Genomic DNA, 26,260 nt, shown 5'->3' on the forward strand with positions numbered 1-26,260 from the left:
AATATTTATTTGTTTGCAGTATTTTTCTTCTTTTTTTTAACTGATAAAAAAACAACAACCCAGCAATAGTCGTATATCCTGTAGTATCCACTTCTGTTTAGAGCAAACATGCATTATATTACTAGTGTTGCTTATGTCCTTGTCTTTATTATCTTATTGTAGGGTCTATAAGTTATGTGTATAACCAAAATATGAATACATTATTCCGAATGAACAGATTATGTGTCGAAATGGATACAAATACAGATATGAATAGGAGTAGCAGGAGGTTTAACATTAACATGCTGCACTGCATGATCCATTTACAGCCTCCTTAGTAACTGCCTGGTCAGGGAAGCAGAACCAAATAACTGTAGTAAAATGTCACAGGTAGGTGCAAATAAACTAATATCTGCGCGAGTGGGATTAAACAAACAGTCCAACACACATCTCTATTTGAGGCCAGTTATGAACTCAAGTGATGTGAGCTTGAGAAACTGACAGAGCCAGAATTCTCACACCATGTCGACAATGCTGGAATTTCTCCCTGGGGTTTTCAGTGAGAGCATAGTGGTAGGGTTCATATTTAATGGACCATAGGTTTAAATCCAGAAACAATTCACTCATTTAAAAATACACTTTTTGTGTTAAAGTTTTAAAGGGACCATTGGCAGTTGAGCTATGCTACTTTCAAGTGCACGTTTTTAATCTTCAATCTTCCATCCATCCATCCATCCATCCATGCATCCATTTTCTATACTGCTTATCCTACGCGGGGAACCTGGAGCCTATCCCAAGGAGCACTGGGCACAAGGCTGGGTACACCCTGGACAGGGTGCCAATCCATTGCAGGGCACAATCACATTCACACACCCATTCATACACTATGGACACTTTAGACATGCCAATCAGTCTACCATGCATGTCTTTGGCCTGGGGGAGGAAGCCGGAGTACCCGGCGGAAACCCCTGAAGCACGGGGAGAACATGCAAACTCCGCACACACAGGGCAGTGGCAGGAATCCAACCCCCAACCCTGGAGGTGTGAGGCAAACGTGCTAATCACTAAGCCACTGTGCGCCCCATCTTCAATCTTGTAGATTGGTAATAATTGTTGTTGGTTTTTTTTTAAGGAAATATATGTAAATAATTGTGAATTTTCAAATAATTTGATATACTGTAGGCTATGTCTGGCTGAAGACTTTACCAACACACAATTTTCTACTAGTCTAAATTATGAATTTACTTAAACGTTTATTTGTAACAACACAAGTGCAATATTTACAGAAAGTATAACATTTTTGTACAATGGAAACAATGTCTGAACAAAATGAATAAAATGATTTCATTACAAATGGTATATGCCACACTGATGCAAGTGTTCACGTGGCATTATACCATTGCTGTACATCACTGTTTACAACACTTTTTTTTTTGGCATTGATGAAGTAAGGCATTATTAATTTGTGTAATAACCGTAAATCTGATATGGGTTCATTTTGCTGTAATTCAAACAAAGCCTTCAATTTTATAATCATAACTTCAACCAGGTGTTGTGTGATTTTTTAAAACTATTTGATACCAGGTGTGGGACATATGCAATGAAAGAAATTTTTAGCTAAATATAAGCACAGAGGTCAGAATCATGGACAACTTCCTTTTTTTTTTTTTTTTTAGCACATCACAATAAATACTTCAAGATTACATTAGACTGTAAGCGGATGATAAAAATGTTGAAAAATAATTTAGCACTCTACTTGCACAGCACAAAAATGTTTCGGATTCAGAAACAGAAAGGTATTAGTATTAAACATGAAACAAAATTAATACATGAACTAGCAAGATAACAAAAAAAAAAGCAGTACACATCTCTCACTACACACTACATACATCAGTGCTACACATTTTTACATGATAAAGTACACTTAAATAATATAGGCTTCAAATCTCTCTGAACATTTAACTTACAAAACATTTTTTACTGTTACTGAAACATCTTTTTTAAAAAACTTAGAATTGAAATGTTGGCATCATGCAACGTAACGATGGCTCCAAGCATACCGGTAGAAGAAGCACACTTTTCTGAAGGGAACTGGAGAGATCAGATGTTTATGATGATACTTCAGAACTGTACAGACTAGAAAAAAAAGTAAATTAATATTAGCAAGCAACAGAGAAACAATTCTAAAAAAATGACTAACTTTGTATTGTAACACAATACAGTATGTTACTGTGGTGTCTGTGGCATTGCCTGAATATGTGCCATAGGGGTTTATTATAAAAGGGGTACATTATAAAGTACAATAATTGAAACATAAAATTATGACACAGTGTTTGCGTGATCCATTCAGACTCTTGGCAGCATGTAAAAAAAAAAAAATGAAGAATGTGACAAAATTAAACATGGTTAAATAAACATTAGCTCTCTGGCCAAGCTTTTCACTGGTATGACTCTCAAGGGACTATATTTGAAGCACGGCACTGCTGTTAGCTAGTCATGCTGTCAATGTTACGCTACTCTCTTTAGCCCTAGACATGATTATGAAAGCACTTTCTCCTCCACCGAGTAACATACTGTATATTCAGCTAGGAACTATTGGTTTATGTTTTCGTCTAGTTTTAATGCCTGACACGGAAGGATGATGTTAATGAAGATGCGTAGACTTGTGTGGTACATTGTACTCTTATTTGGCACATGTGGTAGTCTTATTTTAGTGCCTTCATACAACAGAACTTAAATATTTGGGGGAACTTTCCAGCTGCTTCTTGCGGCTGATCAAAGCCACGGCTGTTTTCCCGTGCGAGGATGTTAGCTGCTTGCTGAACCGTGTGCTTAGGAGAAGCATGTTTTTTTAAATCCCCGTAGCCTCTCCTGATTCAAGATAAAAGGGAACCTACTGAGTGTGAATTTACCTTCCGTAAAATAACGGTATTTTATGACTATTTGCCTACTGTATTATGCATGCTGTTGAATGTATTATTCATATTGAATGATACGATATGATACACTATTCTTACACCCCTAAAAGCTAGATGTAAATTTCAGTAAATCATGTCAAAATAGACATTTTGCATGCTTAATTTTGGAATTCAAAGCAACCTTGAGTTTGAAGAAAGCGCTACATAAATTGTTAAATAAATAAATAAATAAATAAAATAATCCGTCCATTTTCCATACTGCTTATCCTACACAGGGTCAGGGGGAGCCCGGAGCCTATCCTAGGGGACTCGAGGCACAATAGTGTTTTATAGTGGGCTTTGCGCATCCTCTTTCAGTTAAGTGTTCTTGTCGGTGATTTGATGAAGCCGTGAATTCACAGGGAAGTTATTAACCATGCCATATCTCTTCAAACATGGGGTTTCCATCCATCCATTTTCTGTACCGTGTATCCTACACAGGGTTGCGGGGAACCTGGAGCCTATCCCAGGGAAGTCGGGGCACAAGGTGGGGGACACCCTGGATAGGTGCCAACTAATTGCACACCCATTCACACACCCATTCTCACACTATGGACATATTGCACATGCCAATCAGCCTACAACGCATGTCGTTGGATTCGGGGAGGAAACCGGAGTACCCGGAAGAAACCCCCGAAGCACCGGGAGAACATGCAAACTTCCCGCACACACAGGGCAGAGGCAGATTCAAAACCCCAAAACCTGGAAGCGCAAGGCAAATGGGCTAACCACTAAGCCACTGTGGCCCCCATTATTATTATTATTATTATTATTATTATTATTATTATTTTAATACTAGTTCTGATGAAGAACAGCTCAGAGTAACCGTGTGTTGATTTTGGAAGGTAAGCTTCTTGCTGCTTTCAGCTCAGCTTGGGCTTTGAAGTTGGGTTATTCATCATAATCATGTTAATGACATTCACATGCTTTGCGCTCTGCTCTGAGGAACGTTCAATCACAGAGTTTGTTTTCCAGCTGGTTCCACTGTTTAATGCTTACCTCCATCACACACACACACACACACACACACACACACACACAGTTTCTACAGTCTGCATGTTAACATGCTTTGGAGTAGATCAAAGTGGTATCATTTGCTATTGTAAAGAAACCTAGAGGAACCTTGGCGGCTACCAATGGCTTTTCCGCCATCTGGAGTTGACGTTGGGCTAGTTTCAGACTTCTACTCTGCTCAGAAGTAATTATGGTTTTGCTATTCATTAAACTAGCATCTTCACTTGTGCGAACACTCAGGCGAGGCTTTACTTTTTAAGTGAGGAGTGGAAATAGTTGTGGGATACACAGCACATGCTTGTGTTTTGGGGGTTTTTTTCCCCCCAGGACACATGCCTCCACTTATCAGCTCATTAACAAGTCCTTCATGTCTTTAATATGGGTTTGTTAGAGCAGACAATGCACTCAAATGTGCGCCACTTGTATATACACCAATGGCATAGTAACTTCTCACACTAAAATCCAAACTGTTCTCAGTTGGCTGAAACACTGTTATTCTCAACTCGATTTCTGGACTTGGGACAATTCTGCGTTACACAATAAAAAAACAAGCACTGATCCTAGCTCTGTACCGGTAACAAAATTATCAGAATAATTTGATAATTCTTAATAAAATCATTTACCAGAATATTAATACCATAAACATAACATGTTTTACTTAGGCCATGGATCTTTAACTTTAATGAACTGAACTTGTGAGGAAATTGTTGACCGTGTGATGGAAAAGGAAGTGGGCAAGTTAAATGCTCTCATGCACAATAGTTTCTGTGAATTTTTACAAAAAACTTCACGTATGAGCAATTCTTGCTACTCTCAACACTTTTCATTTTAAAAAAAAAATCACATAAACTATAGGTTACTTAACTAGGCTACTTCACATACACTCAGCTACTTAAGACCATAGGGTCACTTCTGGGCTGTTACTGTAGTAACTCAATGAATCATCAGGCACAGGCTTAACTGATCCTGTGACTCTTCTGCAGTAAGGATTGATGGTTTTTAGTGTGTGCTGTACCTCATAGCAGCGTGCCATTAAGCTGTGGAGTGTTTAGCATTTTGGCCACTGAGGGCCCACTGCCTGCTTCAGACAGCGCCTGCACCTGCACCTTGTACGCACACTTTGGCTGGAGCTGCTCCACCCTGACCGAACGCTGATCCTGTAAGTGAGATTACATGTTGTTAGAAATATATATATATACTACCAGTCAAAAGCGTAGATGCACTTATTCTTTATTTCTATTTTTCCCCCAAATTTTAGAACAATAATAAAGTCATCAAAACTCTGGAATAACACAAATGGAACTCTGGGAATTATGTTGTGATAAAAAATCCAAAATAATTTAGTATTTTAGCATCTTCAAAGTAGGGATGTCACGATACCAAAAATCTAGTAGTCGGTATCGATACCACCAAAAGTACACGATACTCGATACCAAAGTCGATACCACAGTGTGGTTTAAAAAAAATTAAAAAATAAAAATTTAAAATAAAATTAAAAACTCCTGGAGGACATCCTCCTCTGGCTAATACTGGCGAGAGAGAGAGACAGAGAGAGAGAGAGAGAGAGAGAGAGAGAGAGAGAGAGAGAGGAATATTTTAGTTATCAAACACTGTCTGACAATGACTAAAAAACATTGCTAAGGGCTAATAACAAGTGCTAAGGTGCACTCCTAAACGCGCCCGGGCGCGCGCACACACACACACCCCTTATTCTCTGAATGCAAGCATTAGTTTAAATTCACTGATATGGTGGCAGGCCAAAAAGATTTATTAAAATCATTAACATTTGAATAATTATTAGTGACATTAGGCTACATTTAGCTGACAGGACACGGGCTGAATGGTGATGCATGGTGGACCATTAGGAGGTAGTTTATAACACTGCAATGTGTTAGCATATGTTTGCGATAGCATGTTGGCTATCGCAAACATCACATGGAGCACAATGTTAGCTGGTTTCACGGCCACAATGCCAGCTGCCTCAAACAAATATAATATAGAACTGTCTTTCAGGTGCTTTGCCAAATTCCAGGTGTTTCCTCGCTTTGTTTGAAATGAACGATAGCATCGGTTGCACACCGGAAACCAATGCTACCGTTCCTCTCAACGAGCTTTTCTCTCTCTGCTTCTTAACGAGTCAGGGTGGAGTTAAACTTCTGTAGTTTTTCCCCGTGTGCTTGATGGCGTTTTACTTCTTCACCACTCGTGGACCGACTCAAACACTTGCTCGTATTTGCTGCCCCCTTCAGTTCTGGAAGAATTGCATCCTCGCTAATAGGTAATAGGTAATTAATAACGGTACCTACGCTACTGCAGAAAAACAAGTACCGTCACATTTTAAGAATGTTTGTACCGACTTGGTATCGAAGTATCGGTTCTCGTGACATCCCTACTTCAAAGTAAGACTTTTTGCGTAGAATTTCCAGAAATGTACTCTTGGCATTTTCTCAACCAGTTTCTTGAGGAATCTCCCTGAGATGCTTTTAAACAGTATTAAAGGAGTTCCCACCTATGCTGCACTCTTATTGGCTGCTTTTCAGAATATTTCGCTTATTAATATTTCAATTATAAGTCATCAATTTAAAAAATATATTTTTTTGTAAATAAAATGTTAGTTTTCTAATGAAAGAAATGAATATGTTGACGCAATTATATTTTTATCTACAACACCGATTTCAAACATTTAATCATACACCTTCAGATCATAAGGTTTTTAAGATCATGAGAAACATTTCAGTCAAGTGTCTCCAAACTTCTGACTGGTAGTGTGTGTGTGTGTGTGTGTGTGTGTGTGTGTGTGTGTGTGTGTATATAGTCCAACACACAAAATAATCAATTGCATGATTCACCACATCTTCACCAGAGTGTCATGATTCAGTGTTTTGGAACTTTTCAGTTCTGCAACATTCATCTCATTTATCTCATTCAGTCCTAGACCCATTTGCATCTATGATTCACTTTCTCTCTGAAGATAAGCTGTTGTAGTTCAAGTGCTTGTAACAACAGACTTTGTCACACAGTAGCTTTACAGAAATCCAGATGTAGATCTACATCTCTAATCCAGAAAAGTTAGTAGCAATTTAAAACTTCATGAAATGACCCAAGGAGGAACACTTGAGAGGAAAAATTGAACCTTTGCCCCGCTGAGTGACAGCAGATTATATGTGACAGGGATTATAAATCATTAGAGTATACAGGTGTAGATGAGTAAAACAGAACTGAGTTTGTTGAAAGCATACTGTGAATAAGAGTCCTGGAATGAGTACAGGAAAGTCCTTATGATCACAACACCAGGTGAAATCTTAGGTACAAATCTTCAATATCCAGATGGTATCTTGGGTATAACCTGCAAATCTACACTATGTGGCCAAAAGTACTGTATCTGGACACCTGACCATCAAGCCATATGAGGTTCCAAACTGGTGCCACAAATTTTGGAGCACACAATTGTCTAGAAAGTCTTTGTATGCTGCAACTTTATGATTTCTCTTTACTGGAACAAAGGGACAGTGACAGTGCCTCAGTGCCCAAAGCGAGGTCCATGAAGACATGGTTTGGCAAGGTTGGAGTAGACAAACTTGAATGTCCTGCACATAGCCCTGACCTCAACCCCAATGAACACCTTTGGAATGAATTGGAACGCTGACTGTGTCCCAAACCTCCTTCTCCAACATTAGTGCCTGACCCTCTTGTGGCTGAATGGGCAAATCCCCACAATCATGCTCCAAAATCTAGTGGAAAGTCTTCCCAGAAGAGTCAAGGCTGGTATAGCAGTAAAGGGGGGACCGTATGAATGGTCCATGGTCTTGGAAAGGGATGTTTAGCATGCACATCTGGTCATGATGGTCAGGTGTCCACATACTTTTTTGGTCATACAGTATATCTCAAGCTGTTGTACTCTACTTAATCCTGCTCAACCTCATATCAATACTCCAATTCACAACAGGCTCACCATATATATTTATTAACATATATATTTAGAAATTAGAAAAAAGCTTCAGAAAATATCCTCACAAGGTTCTTCCTCATATCATCTCAGAGTGTTTTTCTTTATTAATGATCTAGATCTGGGCATGGATTTCTGTAAAAAGCTACTTTGTGATGATGTCCATCACTGAAAGCTCTATACATATTTAAATATTTTCTGGTTGGTGTTTTGTTGAAGTGTAACATGTAAGCAGTTGCTGCCATAAAAGGGAATATAATTAGGGCTTTGCTGATCCCATTTCCCTCATTTTTTGACACAACACTCATATCATAGTTCTGAGTATTGCCCTACACCCAATACTGATCTAATACTGACGCTCGTTGGTGCATCCATTTTCTGTCTGTCGACATCATGCACAATCAATGCATAGATTATATATTTATTTATATATATATATATATATATATATATATATATATATATATATATATATATATATATATGTGTATTTGCTGGGACAGTATCATGGAGTATGGGTGAGGTTTGAAGGGATCAAGGTGCGTGAGGTGTTTGATTTTTGTGACATCCTGTATATTTTCTATATAGAATTCAAAATTACTAGCCAGCGACCAAATCCATAAGTACATTTATTTAGCAGGAAAGGAGAATTATTTTCCAGGTCTGTCTGATTCTTCAAGACCATGTCTCATTTTCATCGTGACCACCACCATCAATATATCAATCAGGTGATCTACCTAAGTGTCATGACTCAGTCTCCCAATTTGATCAAATTCTAGTCCCTACCTGTTTCATAAGGGCTACAGAGCAAAGTAGAATTGATAAACATCCTCCATGACTGTTATAAAGCCTTCAAACTTACAGCTGCCAGATTTAGTGTTTGAGAGATGAGTGAGTCTGGAGACTTGTTCACACGGCTGCTGGAGACTTTGACCCAGGAGAACTGAAATCCTGTGATGGGTGTCTGGCCGGGTGTGATCTCAGACACCTGCCAGCTGAACAGACCTTCCAGGGTGCCGTTCACCGTCTGAAACTCTGCTAACAACTTCTCGGGGCGCTGCAGCGCTTTCTTGGCCTGCAGATGGCGCTCTGGGACAAAGACAAGCATCATTAGAGCCGTGCAATAGACATGATTTTCAGTCAGCTGATCACAAATACCTTATCCAAAACGCATTTCTCCAGACTCAGCAATGTGAACGTGTTACTTTTTGATATACACTGAATGTTTAACATATATGTTTACCACTAAGAATCATTTTGACAGCCTGCTTAGTTAAAACTTTTAATGGAAGTCGAAGGGCAGTTGTTAGGTTAGATGATCAATGTGAGTGGGGAAACATATTTGTAGAAGGCTTTCAAAAATTCTTCAAATATTTTTGTAAATTAAGTATGTACAAGTCGTCCTTTCAGAGATGGGACTAACTTTTCAGAGGGAAAAATTTGCGTCTGTGCTTTACCAATGCGTGGGTTTGATGGTAAATGGCTACCTCGAAACCTTTGGAAAAGCACTAAATGACCAAAATAACTTTTTTATTGTATTGCTCCAGTGTTGGAAAGTTGAATAAAACAACATAAGAACAGCTCTGCTAAGCATTTCTCTCTCTCATGTCTCATCCCAAGACCTTTATTGTGTTTGAGTTTTAACTTTGTGTTTAACCCTAAGAGGTCTACATCTTTGCTGCTTTCTGATACTCAGGTTTAATAGTTAATAAAAAAAATATGCAATTTTAAGATATGTAGTGTTTCATACCTATTTTCCCTCGGCACAGATATATAGTGCTATGTGAATACAGTAGTTTTAAGTGTGTCGGGTGATTGTATATAAAGCTAATCCACTAAAAATCCACATGAGAAATGGAGAAATTCTACAACTAACTTCAGTCCTGAAGACCAAAAAGTTAATAGATAAAAATCTGCATCCTCTGCTTGTGTATAAGTCATACAAAATAACAAAAAAGGAAAAAAAATTCCAAAAATTGGAAAAAACCAATCTTTTTCAGCGCTAACTGCGAAGCAGCAAATGGATTTGTATTCAGCTCTCTGTGACAATTTATAGTAAGGAAGTATCTACACCAAATTATTTGTAAAGTATTGAATAATATGTAAATTACTGAGCAATAAGTAAGGTCGTTCATGTTACGAGTGACCTCGGCAGGTTATGCGTACTGTATTTTCTCCCGTTTCTTCCCAAGTTTGGTCAAGTCAATTCCCACTCACTAGCTAACGCTCCACAGCACATAATGGCCGGGGAGGGTGGGGCAAACACACATTTCCTCTGAGACACGTGAAGCCAACATTCATATCTCATATGTCACAGAGCAGCATAACACACTCTGCCCTCTTCCACATACAATATGCCATCTCTTTCACCTAGCATGCACAGCCAATTTAGCTCTCTTGGCTCGCGCCCATGGATGGCTGATAATTTTGCATTTTAAATGACCTCTATTGTACTGTAAGTGAGTTTCAATTAAACAAGTTTTCTTTTGTTAGTACAGTGAAACGTATACATTTTCATCTGTGGCAATCGAACATATGCTGCGCTACTGTTCAAGAAATGCTATGGTGCAAAAACCATTCCTTACCATCGTGGGCACAGGACAGTAGCTTCTTCCCACGGCCTTTAAGCGTCGAGCACTGTGGGGTAGTGACAGAGGTCACGGCCCCGGCCTTCTCTCCATGCTCAGAGAGTGGTGTCACAGTTACTTTGTACTTACAGGCAAAGAGAAGGTCTGTGATGACATAATGCGTGCCCTAAAGGAAAAATGGAACATGATGTATCAAATCTTGACACCAAATCTACCCAGTGATGGCAATACTCTGTGGATCAAGAGAAAATGAAACATAAAAAATATCCTTGAGGATACAACCATAAAGCATGATAAAGAGTGGGAAATAAACTGATGCGATGTATGATTACCGAGTCGCTGAGGCTGAATTTCACCCAGCTCTTCTGATGGGAAATCAGATACCGATCCCTTTAGCCACAGTGTATTTGTATCATATAAAAAATGGCTGTGGTTTTCACACATTTTCATTACCTTCACTACCAGCCCATGACTGATTACATCTGGAAACATAACACTCTTGGCTGCTATAGCATTAAATGCCATATTGTTGGACTTTAGACAAGGGCTTTATGGAAACATAGGAACCCCAGTGAATAAACCACACTGTTATATGAGCAGATATTTATAGGCAACGTCCAGGTCTTGATAATGAACTTGTTTCTTTCGTGTTAGCCACTGAAAGGCAACACAATGGCACTGAGTAATGTTAGTATATTGTGACCACTACTGATATTCCATTACCGAGCGTTCCTTTACGCCGTCCAGACATGTGCGTCTGGTACATTTTCCAGATGATGTGTTATAGTTAAACCTTTCCTTCCTGCTAAAATTAAACACCTTCAAGTTGCCCAAGCAGATCACAATGAGGTTGTAGGTAGGTGTGGTGCATTGTAACTAAAAGTGGCTGGGCAAGGACCACCTTATCCTGCTGCTGGAAAAGCAAACAGCCCGTGCCCAGTGCATTCCTATGTTTATTAAACAATATACAGTTTCTCCTGCACTCTTGTTTGCTGGTAGGTCCAAATTCGAGCTGACTGCAGGTCATCCAGGGTGTCTCATATCCACCAGCTTATTATATGACCTTGCTGAGTTACATATGAAAAGTATTTTCCAGACTAATGCAATATAATGCGGTGACTTTCTCCATTTATATCTGAGCCAGAAGACCATGCGAAACAAGATTTTTCTTACTAGAAACATTTCTACTCACTCCTACATATGTGTTGACAGCCGAGCAGAGAAAACAGTTAACATACCTGTACAGTAGCCGTTTTCTCCTTCTTGGTCACGTTATTAGCACATACCTCTGGAAACCAGCTTAAAAAGTATGAAGTGGATCCCCTCTGGTTTTCTTCACAGAGAGACACAAGAACACATAGTATATTAGATCTGTGCCCTGGTTAAACTTTCAAAGACTTTGGTCACAGAGCTGCATGGACATATTTTAAGGGACACGCCGCCTCCTGTCCTCTTCCTGTTCCGTGTCCAAGCAGTATTACATCTTTCATCAAACTCATCTCCCACAGTGCATCAGGTTGTCAGAGGCCCAGAGAGCCATGTCCCCCCCATCTGCTTTTCATTTCACAGCCATATTGATATTATTAAATCTGTCTTCATATGTCTATTCACCTCTTTCCAAGAGATAGTGGTAAATCAGCACCCCCTCTTTATGATGCTCTGCGGTTTCAGCAGAACTCCCCCCTCCGGTCTTTGAAGAGCATCACGTCACCAAATGAGTAATTTCTGACCATGCTTACTATGCAAACTCAAAGTAATGTATTGGAGAAGGTACAGAGAGGACACCCCGATGAGTGTCTGTTTATGTAGGATGGATAAAATTCACCATAAGGCTTGTGTCTTTGTAATGTTCTTCAATAAAACATTAGTCACTACACTGCTTTTCTTTGGCTCTGACTGATTCAAGGACACAGGCAGACCATCTGTGAAATTGAAACGGCTGTCCAGCACAGTTACGATCTGTGTAATTGGGGTGAGGACAAAGTAGGCAATTTAAAATTCAATTTGATATGGTCGTTGCCTGATGGAAACTCCTCATGAGCTCCTGATTTATTCATTCTCCACCACTGTGTCACACATCAAGCGAAATTTTATTGACCTAATGTACAGTGGAATGGAATAACGTCCCTCCAGGACCACAGTGCAACATACATCGACTCAGTTCACACAGCTACACACACCGCAAATGTAAGACAAGAGCTTTGGTTTTGGTTCCACTTGCCTGGGAGTCGACTCTTCCAAAACACCTTCACCTGCAGCTGGTTGTTGTGGTAGTGGGGAGCTGCGGCCTCGAGTCGGAGGACTCTGGGAGATGAGCGGGAGATGGGCAGCTCGTTGGAAAAGTCCCGTGATGTTGGAGAGGAGCCTGCCATGAGAACACGAGATTCACGTTCACCAAGTGGAATTCATTTAACACATGACCCTTTTGGGGCCTTTCATGATTGGTTGCCTGATCGCAGATTCTCTGTAGGAGTGCACAATGGAACGTTTTTAAAAAATGGAAGCAGATGTAAAGCGTAACAAATATGAAAATGCACGTAAATAATTATTCGTTGCAGTTGAACAAACAGGGTGAATATGGCACATTCATAAAGACATGCTAATGCCCGTTATATGCAGAAGTCATTCAGTGCCGTATCTGTCAGCTGCATACGTCTCACCTCATTAATTCGTGGTCATTTAATAGCTAGTCGAAATTGATTTAAATGAATCTACTTTATAATCCAAGCAAAGTTTGAAAGATATCCTGAGGGACCCCGGAAGGCTTATAGAAATGGAGAAAAAACAAAAATAAAGATAGAAAAATGTGCACAAGGGAGCAATAATAATTGAGGTGCGAGGAAAATATAAATGCATATTGCCGTTTTGAAAAATGGAATAAATCTTGACATTATTTAACCTGCCAGGATGCACAAAGCCAAAACACAGACTGGAATCACTAAATTTTCATACGTCTTTGCTGCGTGTCTGGAATTAGTTTTGGCAGAATTAGTGCATGATTTATAAAGCATAAATTAAAGCAGAAAACAACATGAGAAGAGAAGCTCCTCTTTGCTATGGAAAGGCCAGTGTTTTTTTGTTTTTAAGTGATGTTAACTAAAGCCCTGGTGGGGTGTTTGAGTCAGGGCATTTCTGTTAAGACTCCCTTTCGTGACCCACAATTCAACTGAACACAGATAAGAACTGATCCAGAGTGTTGATATATGCCAGGAAACTGCTACTTGTACGACAGGTTAACTCCTTTCATCTGAGGAAAAATGACCTTGTTTTCGGTGCCAAAAACTAAACCCATGTAAGGAGACGCTGTTCGGACATGAGAGGCATCCTCCAATAAAGGTCTCCTGTGTTGCATGATCATCATTGACAATGCTGATTAATAGCTATGGGGAGATGAGAACAAAGAGAGCAAATGTTCAGATCTGACAGCCATCCTGTTTAATTTATGTTTTTGGCTTCAAGCTTAAGACATGGGGCTACGACCTGCAAAATAATTCATTAAACTACATGAGCTCTCCAAAGCTCTTCAGCGTATGCTCAAGCAAGCAGAAACAGAAACAACTGGCACTTGTTTAGACCCAGCCCTTACCGGTGGAAGCGGTAGTTTTGAAAGAGAGCTGTGCACGGTTACTCTTCAAACGCTTCTGTCCCCAGAAAGCAACTGCCTGAATGTTCACTATGTATTGAGTGTCTGGCTGGAGTCCTCCCAGCTCCATCTCCGTCAGCGTCTACGGAGCATGGAAAAAAACACAGGTCCAGACATGATAGTTAAGTAGGAATAACAACAACAACAACAACAACAACAACAACAACAACCATTTTTCAATGATTAAAAAAAAAATTCTTACCTTATTCAATCCAAATTCAAAGTACTTGTACATATAATATTATTTATTGCTTTGATACTTCTTTATTAGTAGTAGTTGAAGTAGTAGTAGAAATAGGAATAGTTGCACTAGTTTTATCAGAAGTAGTAGTGGTAGTTGTGGTAGTAGAAATAGGAACAGTAGCACTAATACTATTACTATTACTACTGCTACTACCACATACAGTATATTTGACCATAGGTAGTCTGTGTTCTGAGTAAGTAAATATTTTGCTTTTCTTACTATGATTGACAGGATATCCAACCTGTTCAGGAGGTCTTCTGCCCCTAAAGCTGTAGACCAAAAAGACTAGCCAGTAGGAGAGACACTGGTTCTCCAGTTGAGGCAAGTGAGATCCAGGATTTGTGACATTAATGGTGAATAATGAGCTTTAATATGGCCATGCTTCTCCAGATAGCCAAAACATGTGTTTCACAAGTGTGCAGATAAATGAGCCCAGTGAAACTTGCGTGAAGCCCTCCCATGTCACCACGGAGCCATATGTTATGATTTTCAGTATCTGAACTCTATTTTAACTCGTGGTCCAATGGGAAATTGGGAGAGTTTTTGCTCAGACCAAACATGTGCAAGATGAGCTCTGTTAGTAGAAATAGCCCTTTTATGCTGGAATGAGGGTAGATTAGTGTGTATTGTGACAGTGATTAAGGTAATAAATAGTAAAATGGATGCTGCACTGGCATTTCAGTCTAATTTCTACCTGGTACCATGATTTTTCATTCCTTTTACGGCAATGTTATAAATTTTCATCAGAGGTCTAGTTTAAACCTGTTCGCTCTGTTTACAATGCTTCCTTTTACATGCTGTACAAAAAAAACAAAAAAAAACCCTCAACTAGCCCTTCGGTGAATATTCCACGTAAATGCTTCAGGCTCCAACACAAACATTTTTATAGTGCGGCTCATAACAAGTGGTCTAACATTCTGTAAATCCTGCCTGGCCTTCGGTTGAATTTTTCTCTTGCTGATGAGGTCAGGGAAAGTTATACAGCACAGATACAAGATGGAAGAACACATAGTAAAGCGGATGAGTCCTGGATTCCTGGATACAATGCGGGACTAACATTGTATACTAGACTTTCACCACTAGTGTCTATCTTGCCGTGATTCACGATAATTGGAGTTAAATGTGGCTGGAATTGCCTTGCCTGTTGCTCTTCAATGTGGGAATGAAGTAGGAGCCCTTGTAAACATTCCTCGCAATCCTGTGGTGGAAGTCCCATCTCCACCATCATCTCTATCATGGAGATGGAATTTTTATTTTTTTTAAACATAATGAGATTTTAAGGGTGTGCGAGTGGTCTTTCGGTCAACCGTTAAAACTCAGTGTAGATTTGGCAGTACTCTGGTCTTGTATCACATTCCACCATCAACCTGTCTTCTTCTGTTAACCTAACCATTCGGACAAATGAGCAAGGAAAGAGCTCGATACTTATGTTGGACTAATATCGTCATTGTGTTAAATGGTGCATACTTCTGAGCTCATTTCATGCTCGGATGACATAGATATAAAGCCGTGGTCTATTTTGTTTTAACTCCGCTGTGTTTTTTGGATGAAAAAATTCCTCGACTCCAGGCGGTTCAGAAATGATTTTTTTTCTTTACATCTTGAATAGGTTTTGCTTAAAAGAAATCACTATTTTTTGAAACCCGTGTCTCCGAAATAGCTCTTCTTTATAGGCTACTGTTCTGCGCAATGGATGGCTTTCTCAGACCCAGAAGTTATTGCGTTGTAAAAACAAATTACCTAATCAAAACCATTTGAGAGTTGTGGCTTCAAGGAGAGTGCTTAGGTTACAGTAAAATACGATGATCACAAGAGCAGATGGTGTCTTTGTACTACAGGCTTTGCGGAGAAATAAATACACTTTCTAACACTTTATTAGGATGCAGGTGGTGCACATGAGTTCAACACCTGCGAGCTAACGCTGTCTAAATCTACGAGTCTGAACAGCTATGGTGAAACTATGAAGATAAATTCTTAAGATCCAATTTAGATTTAGGACTTCCTCAGCCTGAAGGGTTCACAGGATAACAGTCCCCTATCTCTGCAGGTGCCAAATGACTTTCTTAAGTGAAGGATACAAACAGATAATTCATAAACCTCAACAGCTGGGGAAAGCTAAAGAACCTCACAGGACCTCATTGGGCTTTGGCACGATTGCTCGCCCTCGTTTTTCTCCAAAACAGATTTTCCACTCACAAAAGATATATTCAATGCGAAAACCCTCCTGCCGGCTAGCAGTGAAGGTGAGACAGAAAAATATGTTCAGCGTTCGAAGCCAGAGTTATAGAGCAGCGCTTGGCTTCTGAGGGAGATGAGATATGAGCTGCACTGGGGAAGCCTTACCCCGTCTGCGACCCTGCTGCTTTCCTTTCCACTCGGGCCGCTCCAGGTCACTTTGTAATGGTGGAGCTGCAGGTCTCCCTCTCTGGGGGGGTCCCAGCGAAGCAGCACGCTCACCCTACCAGCGGTGCTCACAGTCTGATTCTCGGCGCTGATGTTCTGCGGCCTCTCTGGGGGAAACGGGTCTGTAGCAGGGAGAAAAGAGAACGTGCATTTTAGTTTGCTGAATCTGATCACATTTAATTGTGCTCTCTTGATGTGGCCTATAGCCAGTGGGAGAGGAGAAGGTCCATGCAAGCCAGAGACGGATGCAAATCAAGAACTCATGGAAACTGCAAGGTCGATGTAGATTGAAGTCAATGAAAAAAGCTGTCTGACAGCACTGTGATGCTGTGTTCACTTTTCCTTCCTTTTTTACGTAGCCAGAGGAAGGAACTCAGTAGTATGTAACACGCAATTAAATTGGGTTTATTCAAAGCACCAGCTAATCATTTAAAGAAAACACACTAGAGTTATTAAGAGAACAGGATAAACTGTTTGCATGCCAGAATTACAATTAAACGTCAATGGAAACAGAACTGGACGTCATTGTCTTCTTGTCATTTTTGTCTCTGTTATTCTGCTTTCATGGTCTTTCATGGTTCTTGGCTGCATATGGAATGTTTTCGCAAGCCTGCGCCACAACTCAGCAGGCCATATGTGTGAGTGCATGTGTGTCATTGTGTGTGTGTATTCATGGTGGATGACTCTTCAGTGGAACAGATATATGATGAATTGAGACTCAGTCTCTTGCCACTGGGTGGGGTGGATAAGCCTTCCACACAAAAACGCAACCAGGGGTGTCGAAGTCATATTGCCTGAACACATATACAGATCTGCTCCTCATTCTACAGCAATTTCACCACATCACAATATTGTGGAACGTTGCTAGGCATACAACGTACACAAACGACAATATTGTTCCATTGTTATTGACTTAATCTACACAAAAACATGAACCCAGCACTAAACATGAGGAAATATTCAGACAGAAAATCAACATAACCTTTCACTATCAACAGCACCTCAGCAACTAGTGTTTCACCTGGAATGCATTTTTACCTTTGAAAGCAAGCAATCTGATTTCCCTTCCAGCAGGCATGAGAGCAGTGTTATCTACTGTAAACGCTTAAACGGTTACTGCAGATGGCCTTTAGGGTGGGCTTCCAAACTCTCAGCATCCATACGAAAACAAAGGCTCCATTTCGTGCTGTGAGGCAACCCCCGATCAACACACGTGGCCCTGTTGCTTGCTTTAAGGTCGCAAGTGGAAAACTGTCACTTGGATTTTTCCTCACCGAGTCATATAGCCTCGGAGGAAGACCCTTTCATCTCTAGATATCCTTGAGTAATGGCAGCTACGCACATGACCTACGACCTTCAGCATTCTTCATGCACCCCTGCACCCCTGCCACTCAGTTGTCCCATGGCAATTTGATGAAAGTTGCATGTTTTGTGACCCCCAAGGAAGAGGGAAAGAAAGCCATATGGTGAAAAAAAAGGGCTCTACAAAGTGTTATTAAGTATGTATGTTAACATTGATTTGCAATATTGGCTATAGAGAACAGTTTCTTAGAATTTAACAGAATATGACCAAAGCTGTGCTTCCCATAGAAAATGGCAAATCGTGAATTTTCAGCAGTGAAAGGTAATTTTCGGCAATGAAAAAGGCTGAAATCATCTGCATAAGCATCAACAAAAGACTTTCAACACTGCATTTTTTTTATCCTCTACATTGTTCCAAGTGCTGGTAATCTTTAAAAATAAAACAAGAATTGATTTGAGTCATTACTGGTGATGGCTTCAGTCTGCATGTAATTACAGCTTGGATTTGGGCTTTCAATAGACTCACTTTTGGAACGTGCCAAATCAAGCACCCCTGTGGTCTGAGACGACATGAAGCACGTCCCTGAGAAACTTGTCTGCGCCATAAATTGTAATCAAATAAATAAGACTAAACAAAACAAAAATTCAAAAACAGATACAATGAGAAAATCTCATACTGAGCACGTTCTCGTTTTTGTCCCTGTATGTTTGTTTGCTGCATCCATGGAAAAGTCAGAGCATATGCCAGAGCATCTCTCCATACACTAAAACATGTTTAAAACCTGACACAATGTCGGCTCGCCAAATTCTCAGCATGAGAGATGGGGTGTATGTGTTTGGGTGTGTGTGTGTATGTGGGAGTGTGAGAGAGTTGAGTGGAGCGGGCTGTGATGATGTACAGGCTGCGGACTGCTCTGGTTTCAGGCAGGCCAGTTTTACAAAGACGGCTGACTCTGCAGTGTTGCTGAACTGCTGTGAAGGATTTGCACGTTCGTCTGTAACTCCCCATAACTCCTCTCACTCAGCGGTGTCCCAGCAATCTACGCTGAGGCTTTGCCCATATTACTGAGCATCTGATTAAAAAATCTAATGTGCAGACTTTTACATCACATTACATTTACAGCATTTGGCAGATGCCCTTATCCTGACCGACTTACATTTATCTCATTTTTTATACAGCTGAGCAGTTAAGGGTTAAGGGCCTTGCTCAAGGGCCCAGCAGTGGCAGCTTGGTGATGCTGGGGTATGAACTCACGACCTTCTGATCAGTAGCCCAACGTCCTAACCACTGAACATAATCAAAATGCCAGTAGACGCAGATCTTCGCTAAATCTTTGCTGGAATATACTTTGTCGAAAAAGTGTAACGGTTTACCACGTGTTGAGAAGAAGTGCTTGCTGGGAGTGGTGAAGCCGCGTGTGCCCTGGCTGTTCACTGCGCTCACCCGAAACTGGTACCACCTGTGGGGCCGGACGTCCTTCAGCAAGGCCCGTTCTTCCATGGTCTGGCAGCGAGAGAGACAGAAAGGTCAGGGCGGATTTAATTAAGACAAATCAGATGAAAGGACTCCATCAGTGCTGTAATGACTGGTTGATCGTTCGCAAGAAGATCTTCATAGACCTGCTGAAAAGCGCTATTTATATGTTCCTATCCATTACCTCGCAGTTCCTATTGGGAGAAAATGGAGATGACAATGGACTATTTGTTTCAAAGATCTCTTGATCTGATGGTTTGAAATTTAAAGCCCCAATTAGGGGTTGTTGAAATCATGTCCCTGGATGAGCTCAGTGCCTCTCAGAGAGAATCCGCTAAAGAATACAATCTGTAAGTAATTGGACAGTGACACAATCCTTTGTCGTTTTGGCTCTGTGTTCCGGCACACTGGATTTGGATTTCATAAGGAATCAACTATTAGGTTAAAGCGCAAAATGTCAGTTTTAATTCAAAGGCACGTATGTCCATGTTGAGTGAAACAGAGAGATTTCTTTGCGTACAGTGTATTATAAAGGTGCAGTTTGACATCGGGCTGTTCACTTACATTGGCATATCATTATTTCATGCACAAAAAGAACCAACACACGGTCTACAGTAGAGTTCATTCTAGACATGAGGAGCAGGGAAGTATTAATGCCAAGAAAGCAGGCTATCATGAATCTGAAATAAACAGATTAATTCAATTATAGACGATAGTTAAAAACAAGAACAAAAGCAAAATGAGAAACCACACAAGTAAAGGTCAACTATCCAAAAAAGAGAGAATAATCCAGCATGATCTAAGAAGGCTTACAGAAAAGATGCCAAACAGAAAAGAAAAAACACTGTAATTCTCACTCGAGTCTGCTGATGCATTTGGGTGGCCAACAATCAACTGCATCCCAAATATGACCATTTTATTTCAAATACCTGGGGAATACATAGCAAAGAAATTCCTTGCTGTACATAAAGATGGAAATGTGTAAAGAGTACACACTCTTACAGAACACATACACACCTGTACATTCAAGTAATTATCCAATCAGCCTATTATGTGGCAGCAATAAATGCATAAAATCATGCAGATACAGGTCAAGAGCTTCAGTTAATGTTCACATCAAACATCAGAATGGGGGGAAATGTGATCTCTGTGACTTTGACCATGGCATGGTTGTTAGTGTCAGATGGGCTGGTCTGAATATTTTACAAACTGCTGAGGTGAGATTTGCACACACAACAGTCTGTATAGTATACATAGAATGCCACTTACCAGAAAAAAAAAAAAAACATCCAGTAAGTGGCAGTTACAGTGAGCGGAAATGCCTTGTTGATAAGAGAGGTCAGAGAAGAATGGCAGGACTGGGTCAAGCTGCCAGGAAGGCTATGGTAGCTCAAATAACCACTCTTTATATCCATGGTGAGTAGAAAATCATCTCAGAACACACAACACATCGAATCTTGAGGTGGATGGGCTACAACAGCAGAAGACCACATCTACCTGATGGATCTTTGACAGATTTGCATAGGCTACCTGTGAAAAATATCTATCTATATATTTTTTTTTACTTTAGAAATTATTGCTCGCTTCAATACATGTGGCCAATACTTGTAGTGTTATTTTTGGAAACATAATACATTTCTGATTTTACATTTCTAGTTTTTCTTTTCTGATTCAAATGAAAGTTGACAATCAAGAAAGACGATCTTTATAAAGGATGGTTTCAAGGAAAGCTTTCGGTGATGTAGTCCGGATAACAGTTGCCTTTTGGCATTTTGGAGGTTTTACAGGAATAAAAGTTCTACATTATTGATCATAGAGTTCATAGTAATGGACCACTTAGGTGTGTAATTCGTCCAAGTATTTCCATTATCATAGCTGTAAACTCTGAAATGTCTATACAAATTAACTTAGAGTATTTGAGTGCTGTCTCAAAGGATCCAAAAACCAGAACACTGTCACTCACGCAGAGAGAATAAACGTCATTCTAATCCAGGCACAGATGACGATAGTGTGAAATGCGTTTGTGGAAAACATGGCCCGGAGTAGTGTTGCTGTTCTCTTACCATCATAACGGTGTGCCAGGGTGAGGCGTCATCTTCGCTGGGATGAATGCCATGGTTCCATCTCCTCTGCAGAATATACAGCACTGGCTCAATAGACACATTGAACTTAGACATCCATGTCACCTCCAGCTGCCCGTGCGGGTCCTCTAAAAAGGCCATGTCTTTCCTTGGCTTCAGAGGGACGCCTATGACACAAGGATGACACATTCTGGGAATCACCTACTTAATGTCCTACTTGTTCTGCATGTTAAAAAGTGGTTGGAAACAGAACGGGACAGTAAATCAATGCAATGATGTGATGTTACGGTACAACATAAAAACGGATCATTGATGTTCAGAGTATTAGAGCATACAGAGCATACGGATCTAACATTCTCCAATGAACATCAAGAAACCAAAACGCTAGTTTGGTGTGCTGTAGGTATTTGTTATTATTGGGACAACTTAAGAATATTCGTCCAATTTTGTCAGTTCTTTTTTTGGGAATTCTTAAACTTTACATCAGCAGAATATTCCTGTTTGTAGGAGCCTGCTAGGTTAAGCTTTATACCATTAACTCTAACTGATTACAATTTATCTTAATTAATAAACAGGAGTATGGAGATTTGGCTGTACTTGAGCCCATTTATTCAAATGCTGTACTTTCAGACAGCATATCATACCTTTATAAAGGTTGGTTGGTGCTTGGCAGGTGTGGCCACAGCCGTTGGAACAGCACTTTTTAGAGCCAGAGCACTCGCGGTCGGCATTGCAGCTCTCCACGCAGGCGGCTGCGAAGCCTGATGCCCTTTGAGGAGAAGGACAATCGCCCTGCTTCTGTGTCTGCAGTGACTGCAAGAACTCAGCACTGGTCACACACTCATAGTGCTTCTTTTTATGAAAATGAGGGATAAAGAGACAGAGAGTGGGAGATGGAGACAGAGAAGGAGATACAGTGGTTAGCAGCAGACACCCACCCACGTTCCCTGGCCATAGCGGTTCCGTATGAGACAGAGCCGTGGCGTGTGCGCGCGACGTCACGCTCCTGCCAGCGCTGGCACTGCACTACTTTAAGCCCGAAACAGACTCGACGCACACAGAGCTCCGCTTCTGAGGACAAATCTGGCTGCGGAGTTCCTGACCAAGCCTCTGGAAACATTGGCAAAACATCTCCAAGAATTACTTAACTTGATGCTTCTCTGGGATGCTTCTCTGGGCAAGGCACATGTTTCTTCCATTGGTTCAATCACAGTTGGGGAAACAACAAAGCATGCAGGTTGTTTCTAATACAGAGAGATTGAAAATTACACCAGAGTACCTATTATCCACTGGGTTTAATAAACTGCCGTTGTACTACACTTTTACACTGAGCATCTTTAGAGGAATATTGAAAATTCAGGCCTCAATGTGAGCAGTTATTATATTTTCTGAGTGCACAATTACATTGTTTTGTCTGTTCTTCTCTTAATATCTCACCACTCTGCAGAAAAGGATTAAAGGAGTGTAATCAAATCTGAACCTAGGGGCCAGGTGGATAATATGAATGTGATTACATTTTCCATTACACACACACACACACACACACACACACACACACACATATGTGCACATATAGGCTTGTCATGTTTTAAATCACAGAACATTACAGTGTAACTTTATATGTTGGCTCACAATCTTCCTCAAATAGCTCCCTGATATGAGTGAAATTGAATCACAGGAAGACTTTCTACCAAACATGCACATACATCATGACTAGAGCTCTTGGCATCATCTCCCAGCAGGTTAATGACTGTTATGTTCTTTATGTACATCTCATATCCAATTGTGGTTTAGTGTTCATACATTGCTGGTTTTAGCTACACTGATCAAACACACAGGCTTTCTGTGGTAAGGCTTACCTCGCAAAACTTGTGAGAAAGAACTCTTCTGGTTTCCCATAATTCCTTGCATGGCTGTAGGCACTGCAGACAAACAAAGAAAACAGACCTGAGACTGGAATGTAACCAGCCATTGAGTAAGGGAGAAAAATAGTAAACAGTGCAGCCAAATATGCCAAACAACATTAACCTTTCATCATAAAACCAATCTACCTCATAAATACCCACTGCAATTTAGTCTTTTTTTGTTTTAGAATTGTACTAAAAAACACCCTAGAAACCTTAATAACTATTTTCCTGCTTTAGCATGGAAATGTGACATAATAATAAAGTGGCAGATACAGGTCAGGAGCTTCAGTTTATGTTCACATCAAACATCAGAACTGGATAAAAATGACATCTCAGTGACTAGCCAGATGGGCTGGTTTGTGTATTTCAGAAATACTCCTGGGATTTTCACACACAACAGTCTCTAGTGTTTACATAGAATGCTACAAAAAACACAAAAAATATCCAACACCCTGTTGATGAGAAAGGTCAGAGAAGACAGAGGAGACCAGACCAATTCTAGCTGATAGTAAGGCTCAAATGACCACTCTTCACAACTGTGCTGAGCAGAAAAGCATCTCTGTTTGAGAAAAGCATCTCAATTATTTAGGTTTGTAAACATTTTGTGTAGGCAATAGGTAGATTTCCTTTTTCCTGTACAGAATCTAACTAAATTTAATATAGGGTTCTGAGATTCTAGTGCTGGAGTGCCAACCAAACCTAGTCATTTACTGGAATTGAATCAGTGTCTTTAGACCCTGATATAATGTGTTTTCATTTGGTCAAACATAGAAGCCATGCTCCCACCTTCCTCTGGGAAAGACTGGTTTAATGAAGTAGCTACAAACATTGGACTACTCCTCCAACTCGATTCATGCACTTCATCGCCAGCAAAGCCAGGGAAGTAATACCCTGTAAGAACTGTTTTAGATACAGATCTTCAGTCAAGCATTCTTTCTTGTTAGGAAGTGAAATAAATATTTAATAAAAGAGTAAATATGCTGTTTAACTTTACACATTGCTAATGCTTAAATAATAGATTATAATGTCACACTGACAGGAAAGGGTGTGTACAGTAGTGTGTTTAGTCTCAGTCCTCTTGTTCTTTCCTCTTTGCACACTGCTTACTTCAGTCCCCTCTAATCTATCAAACATGTGCGCTCCCGGCAAGCCTCTGTCTCTGCCTCACTGGGCCAACCCTAGTCATTCATGTTGTCTCCAGTACGAGCTGGACAATATTAAGACATCTGTTGTGTGTTATCTGACGGATTATTTCAACATCTGCCACCATCTATTCTCCGCTGGAGAAAAGACAGCTTTCAGTTGGCCGAACCCCACAGAGTGCACTCTGCCTTACGGGGGGGGGGGGGGGGGGGGGGGGGGGGGGGTTGGGGGGGGGGTGTTGCGGGAAAACAGACAAAGGTGTCACTTTACTGCAAAAATAATCACAGCAAATGTGTAAATTTGATTTATCAGTCAGTCATGCTGAGTCCTATGGTCTTGCCACGAGTGTTGCAAAAATGAACATGTAGGAATTTCAACAGAGAATGTTCTTCTGGGTGTTGAGAAATTTAATGGTGAACTATTCAATACTGATTTTTGTTGATAAGGTTGGGAAAAAAAAGTAAAGGTCTATCGTAATTGTGAAATAAACCTATTGTAAGTTCTAATATAACTCAATTTAATGAGAAAAAAGTGGCGTGTGTGTGTGTGTGATAGCACTCTTCTGCTGTGTTTTTGAGGACCAAATGTTCCCACAAACCAAATGGTGGTGGTGATGGGGGTAATAAACGCACAGTTTATAGACATCAAAGATGCTGTAGGATTTTTTTTTACAGAAAACCCAACACCAAGGTTACGGTTAGGGATATGATCAAGCATGTGGGTATCCATATTTTGCTACAGAAATACATGTAGAATTTGTGAAAATCCCTTTATGAAAGAAAGTAGGTATGTAATATAATAAAGAAGACAGATATACTGTATGTAGTATACATGATGATCTGGTTGCAAAGCCAAGGCCAGATTGACCAGTGCATGCACTGCCTCCATCTAACAACCGCTGACAGCCTTTATGGGTCACCTTCACACCCAGCACTTCAAAACCAAAAACCCACTACCCCCTCTCAGCTAAACATACTCTGCACTCCCAAACACACAATGCCTGCAAGCCATCAATGTGACAACACTCTCTGGTGAGGGTGTGGAAAGAGGGCTAGTGGTAAACTCAATACCAATAAAGACCTGCGCATGGGAGCTGGACTCCATTACGGGAAAGTTGTTCTCCTTCCTGCTGCCTCCACAGCACAACTCCCATATTCATCACAACTAGACCGGTATGCAGTGCTTAGTCTGAACCTGACACAGGTTATCAGCGACTAATTTCTCTAATGCAGAGGGCACCGACTTAACAGACAACGTCCCATTATGTGGTGATGGACGGATGACAGGCTACATCTGGAAGTGGAAGTGCAACTAGAAGGAGCTGAGCTTAACCACAGTCTAACATGCTTTAGTCTAAACAAACTGTACCGCGAAATACATTTGTGACTATTTATGTGAACAATGCTATGGTACGCTGCATGTTTAAACTTATCATAATTGCACTTTGAAATGAAAATGATCGCTCACTTAGGGATGTTAGTGGTATTTCCTTTCCATGACAAGTCCCAAATGATTATTACTGAACATCGAGTTTAACCTGAGTGTTTAGATGATGGCATCCCACAGGGACGGAAATTGC

General features: G+C 40.4%; 1 protein-coding gene across 2 annotated transcripts in view; it reads right to left on the reverse strand.

Annotated features, from left to right (window-relative positions):
* Positions 1-1,209: 1,209 nt before the first annotated feature.
* The window catches only part of anos1b (anosmin 1b), a 40,489-nt gene continuing 15,438 nt past the window's right edge, over positions 1,210-26,260 (reverse strand). The window contains exons 3-14 of one of the 2 annotated variants that reach the window (XM_053634991.1): positions 23,491-23,553; positions 22,276-22,480; positions 21,614-21,798; positions 19,451-19,580; positions 16,715-16,896; positions 14,071-14,209; positions 12,706-12,849; positions 11,723-11,817; positions 10,482-10,650; positions 8,759-8,985; positions 4,966-5,107; positions 1,210-2,115 (exon numbers count right to left, since the gene is read on the reverse strand). In XM_053634991.1, the coding sequence (XP_053490966.1) occupies positions 4,967-5,107; positions 8,759-8,985; positions 10,482-10,650; positions 11,723-11,817; positions 12,706-12,849; positions 14,071-14,209; positions 16,715-16,896; positions 19,451-19,580; positions 21,614-21,798; positions 22,276-22,480; positions 23,491-23,553 (1,680 nt within the window). In that variant the 3' untranslated portion in view covers positions 1,210-2,115; position 4,966. Of the gene's footprint in view, positions 2,116-4,965; positions 5,108-8,758; positions 8,986-10,481; positions 10,651-11,722; positions 11,818-12,705; positions 12,850-14,070; positions 14,210-16,714; positions 16,897-19,450; positions 19,581-21,613; positions 21,799-22,275; positions 22,484-23,490; positions 23,554-26,260 lie in introns of both variants that reach the window. The other variant, XM_053634989.1, reaches the window with a different exon arrangement.

Source organism: Ictalurus furcatus, chromosome 10 (assembly GCF_023375685.1).
Source record: "Ictalurus furcatus strain D&B chromosome 10, Billie_1.0, whole genome shotgun sequence".
In the NCBI taxonomy this organism is placed as follows: Eukaryota; Metazoa; Chordata; class Actinopteri; order Siluriformes; family Ictaluridae; genus Ictalurus; species Ictalurus furcatus.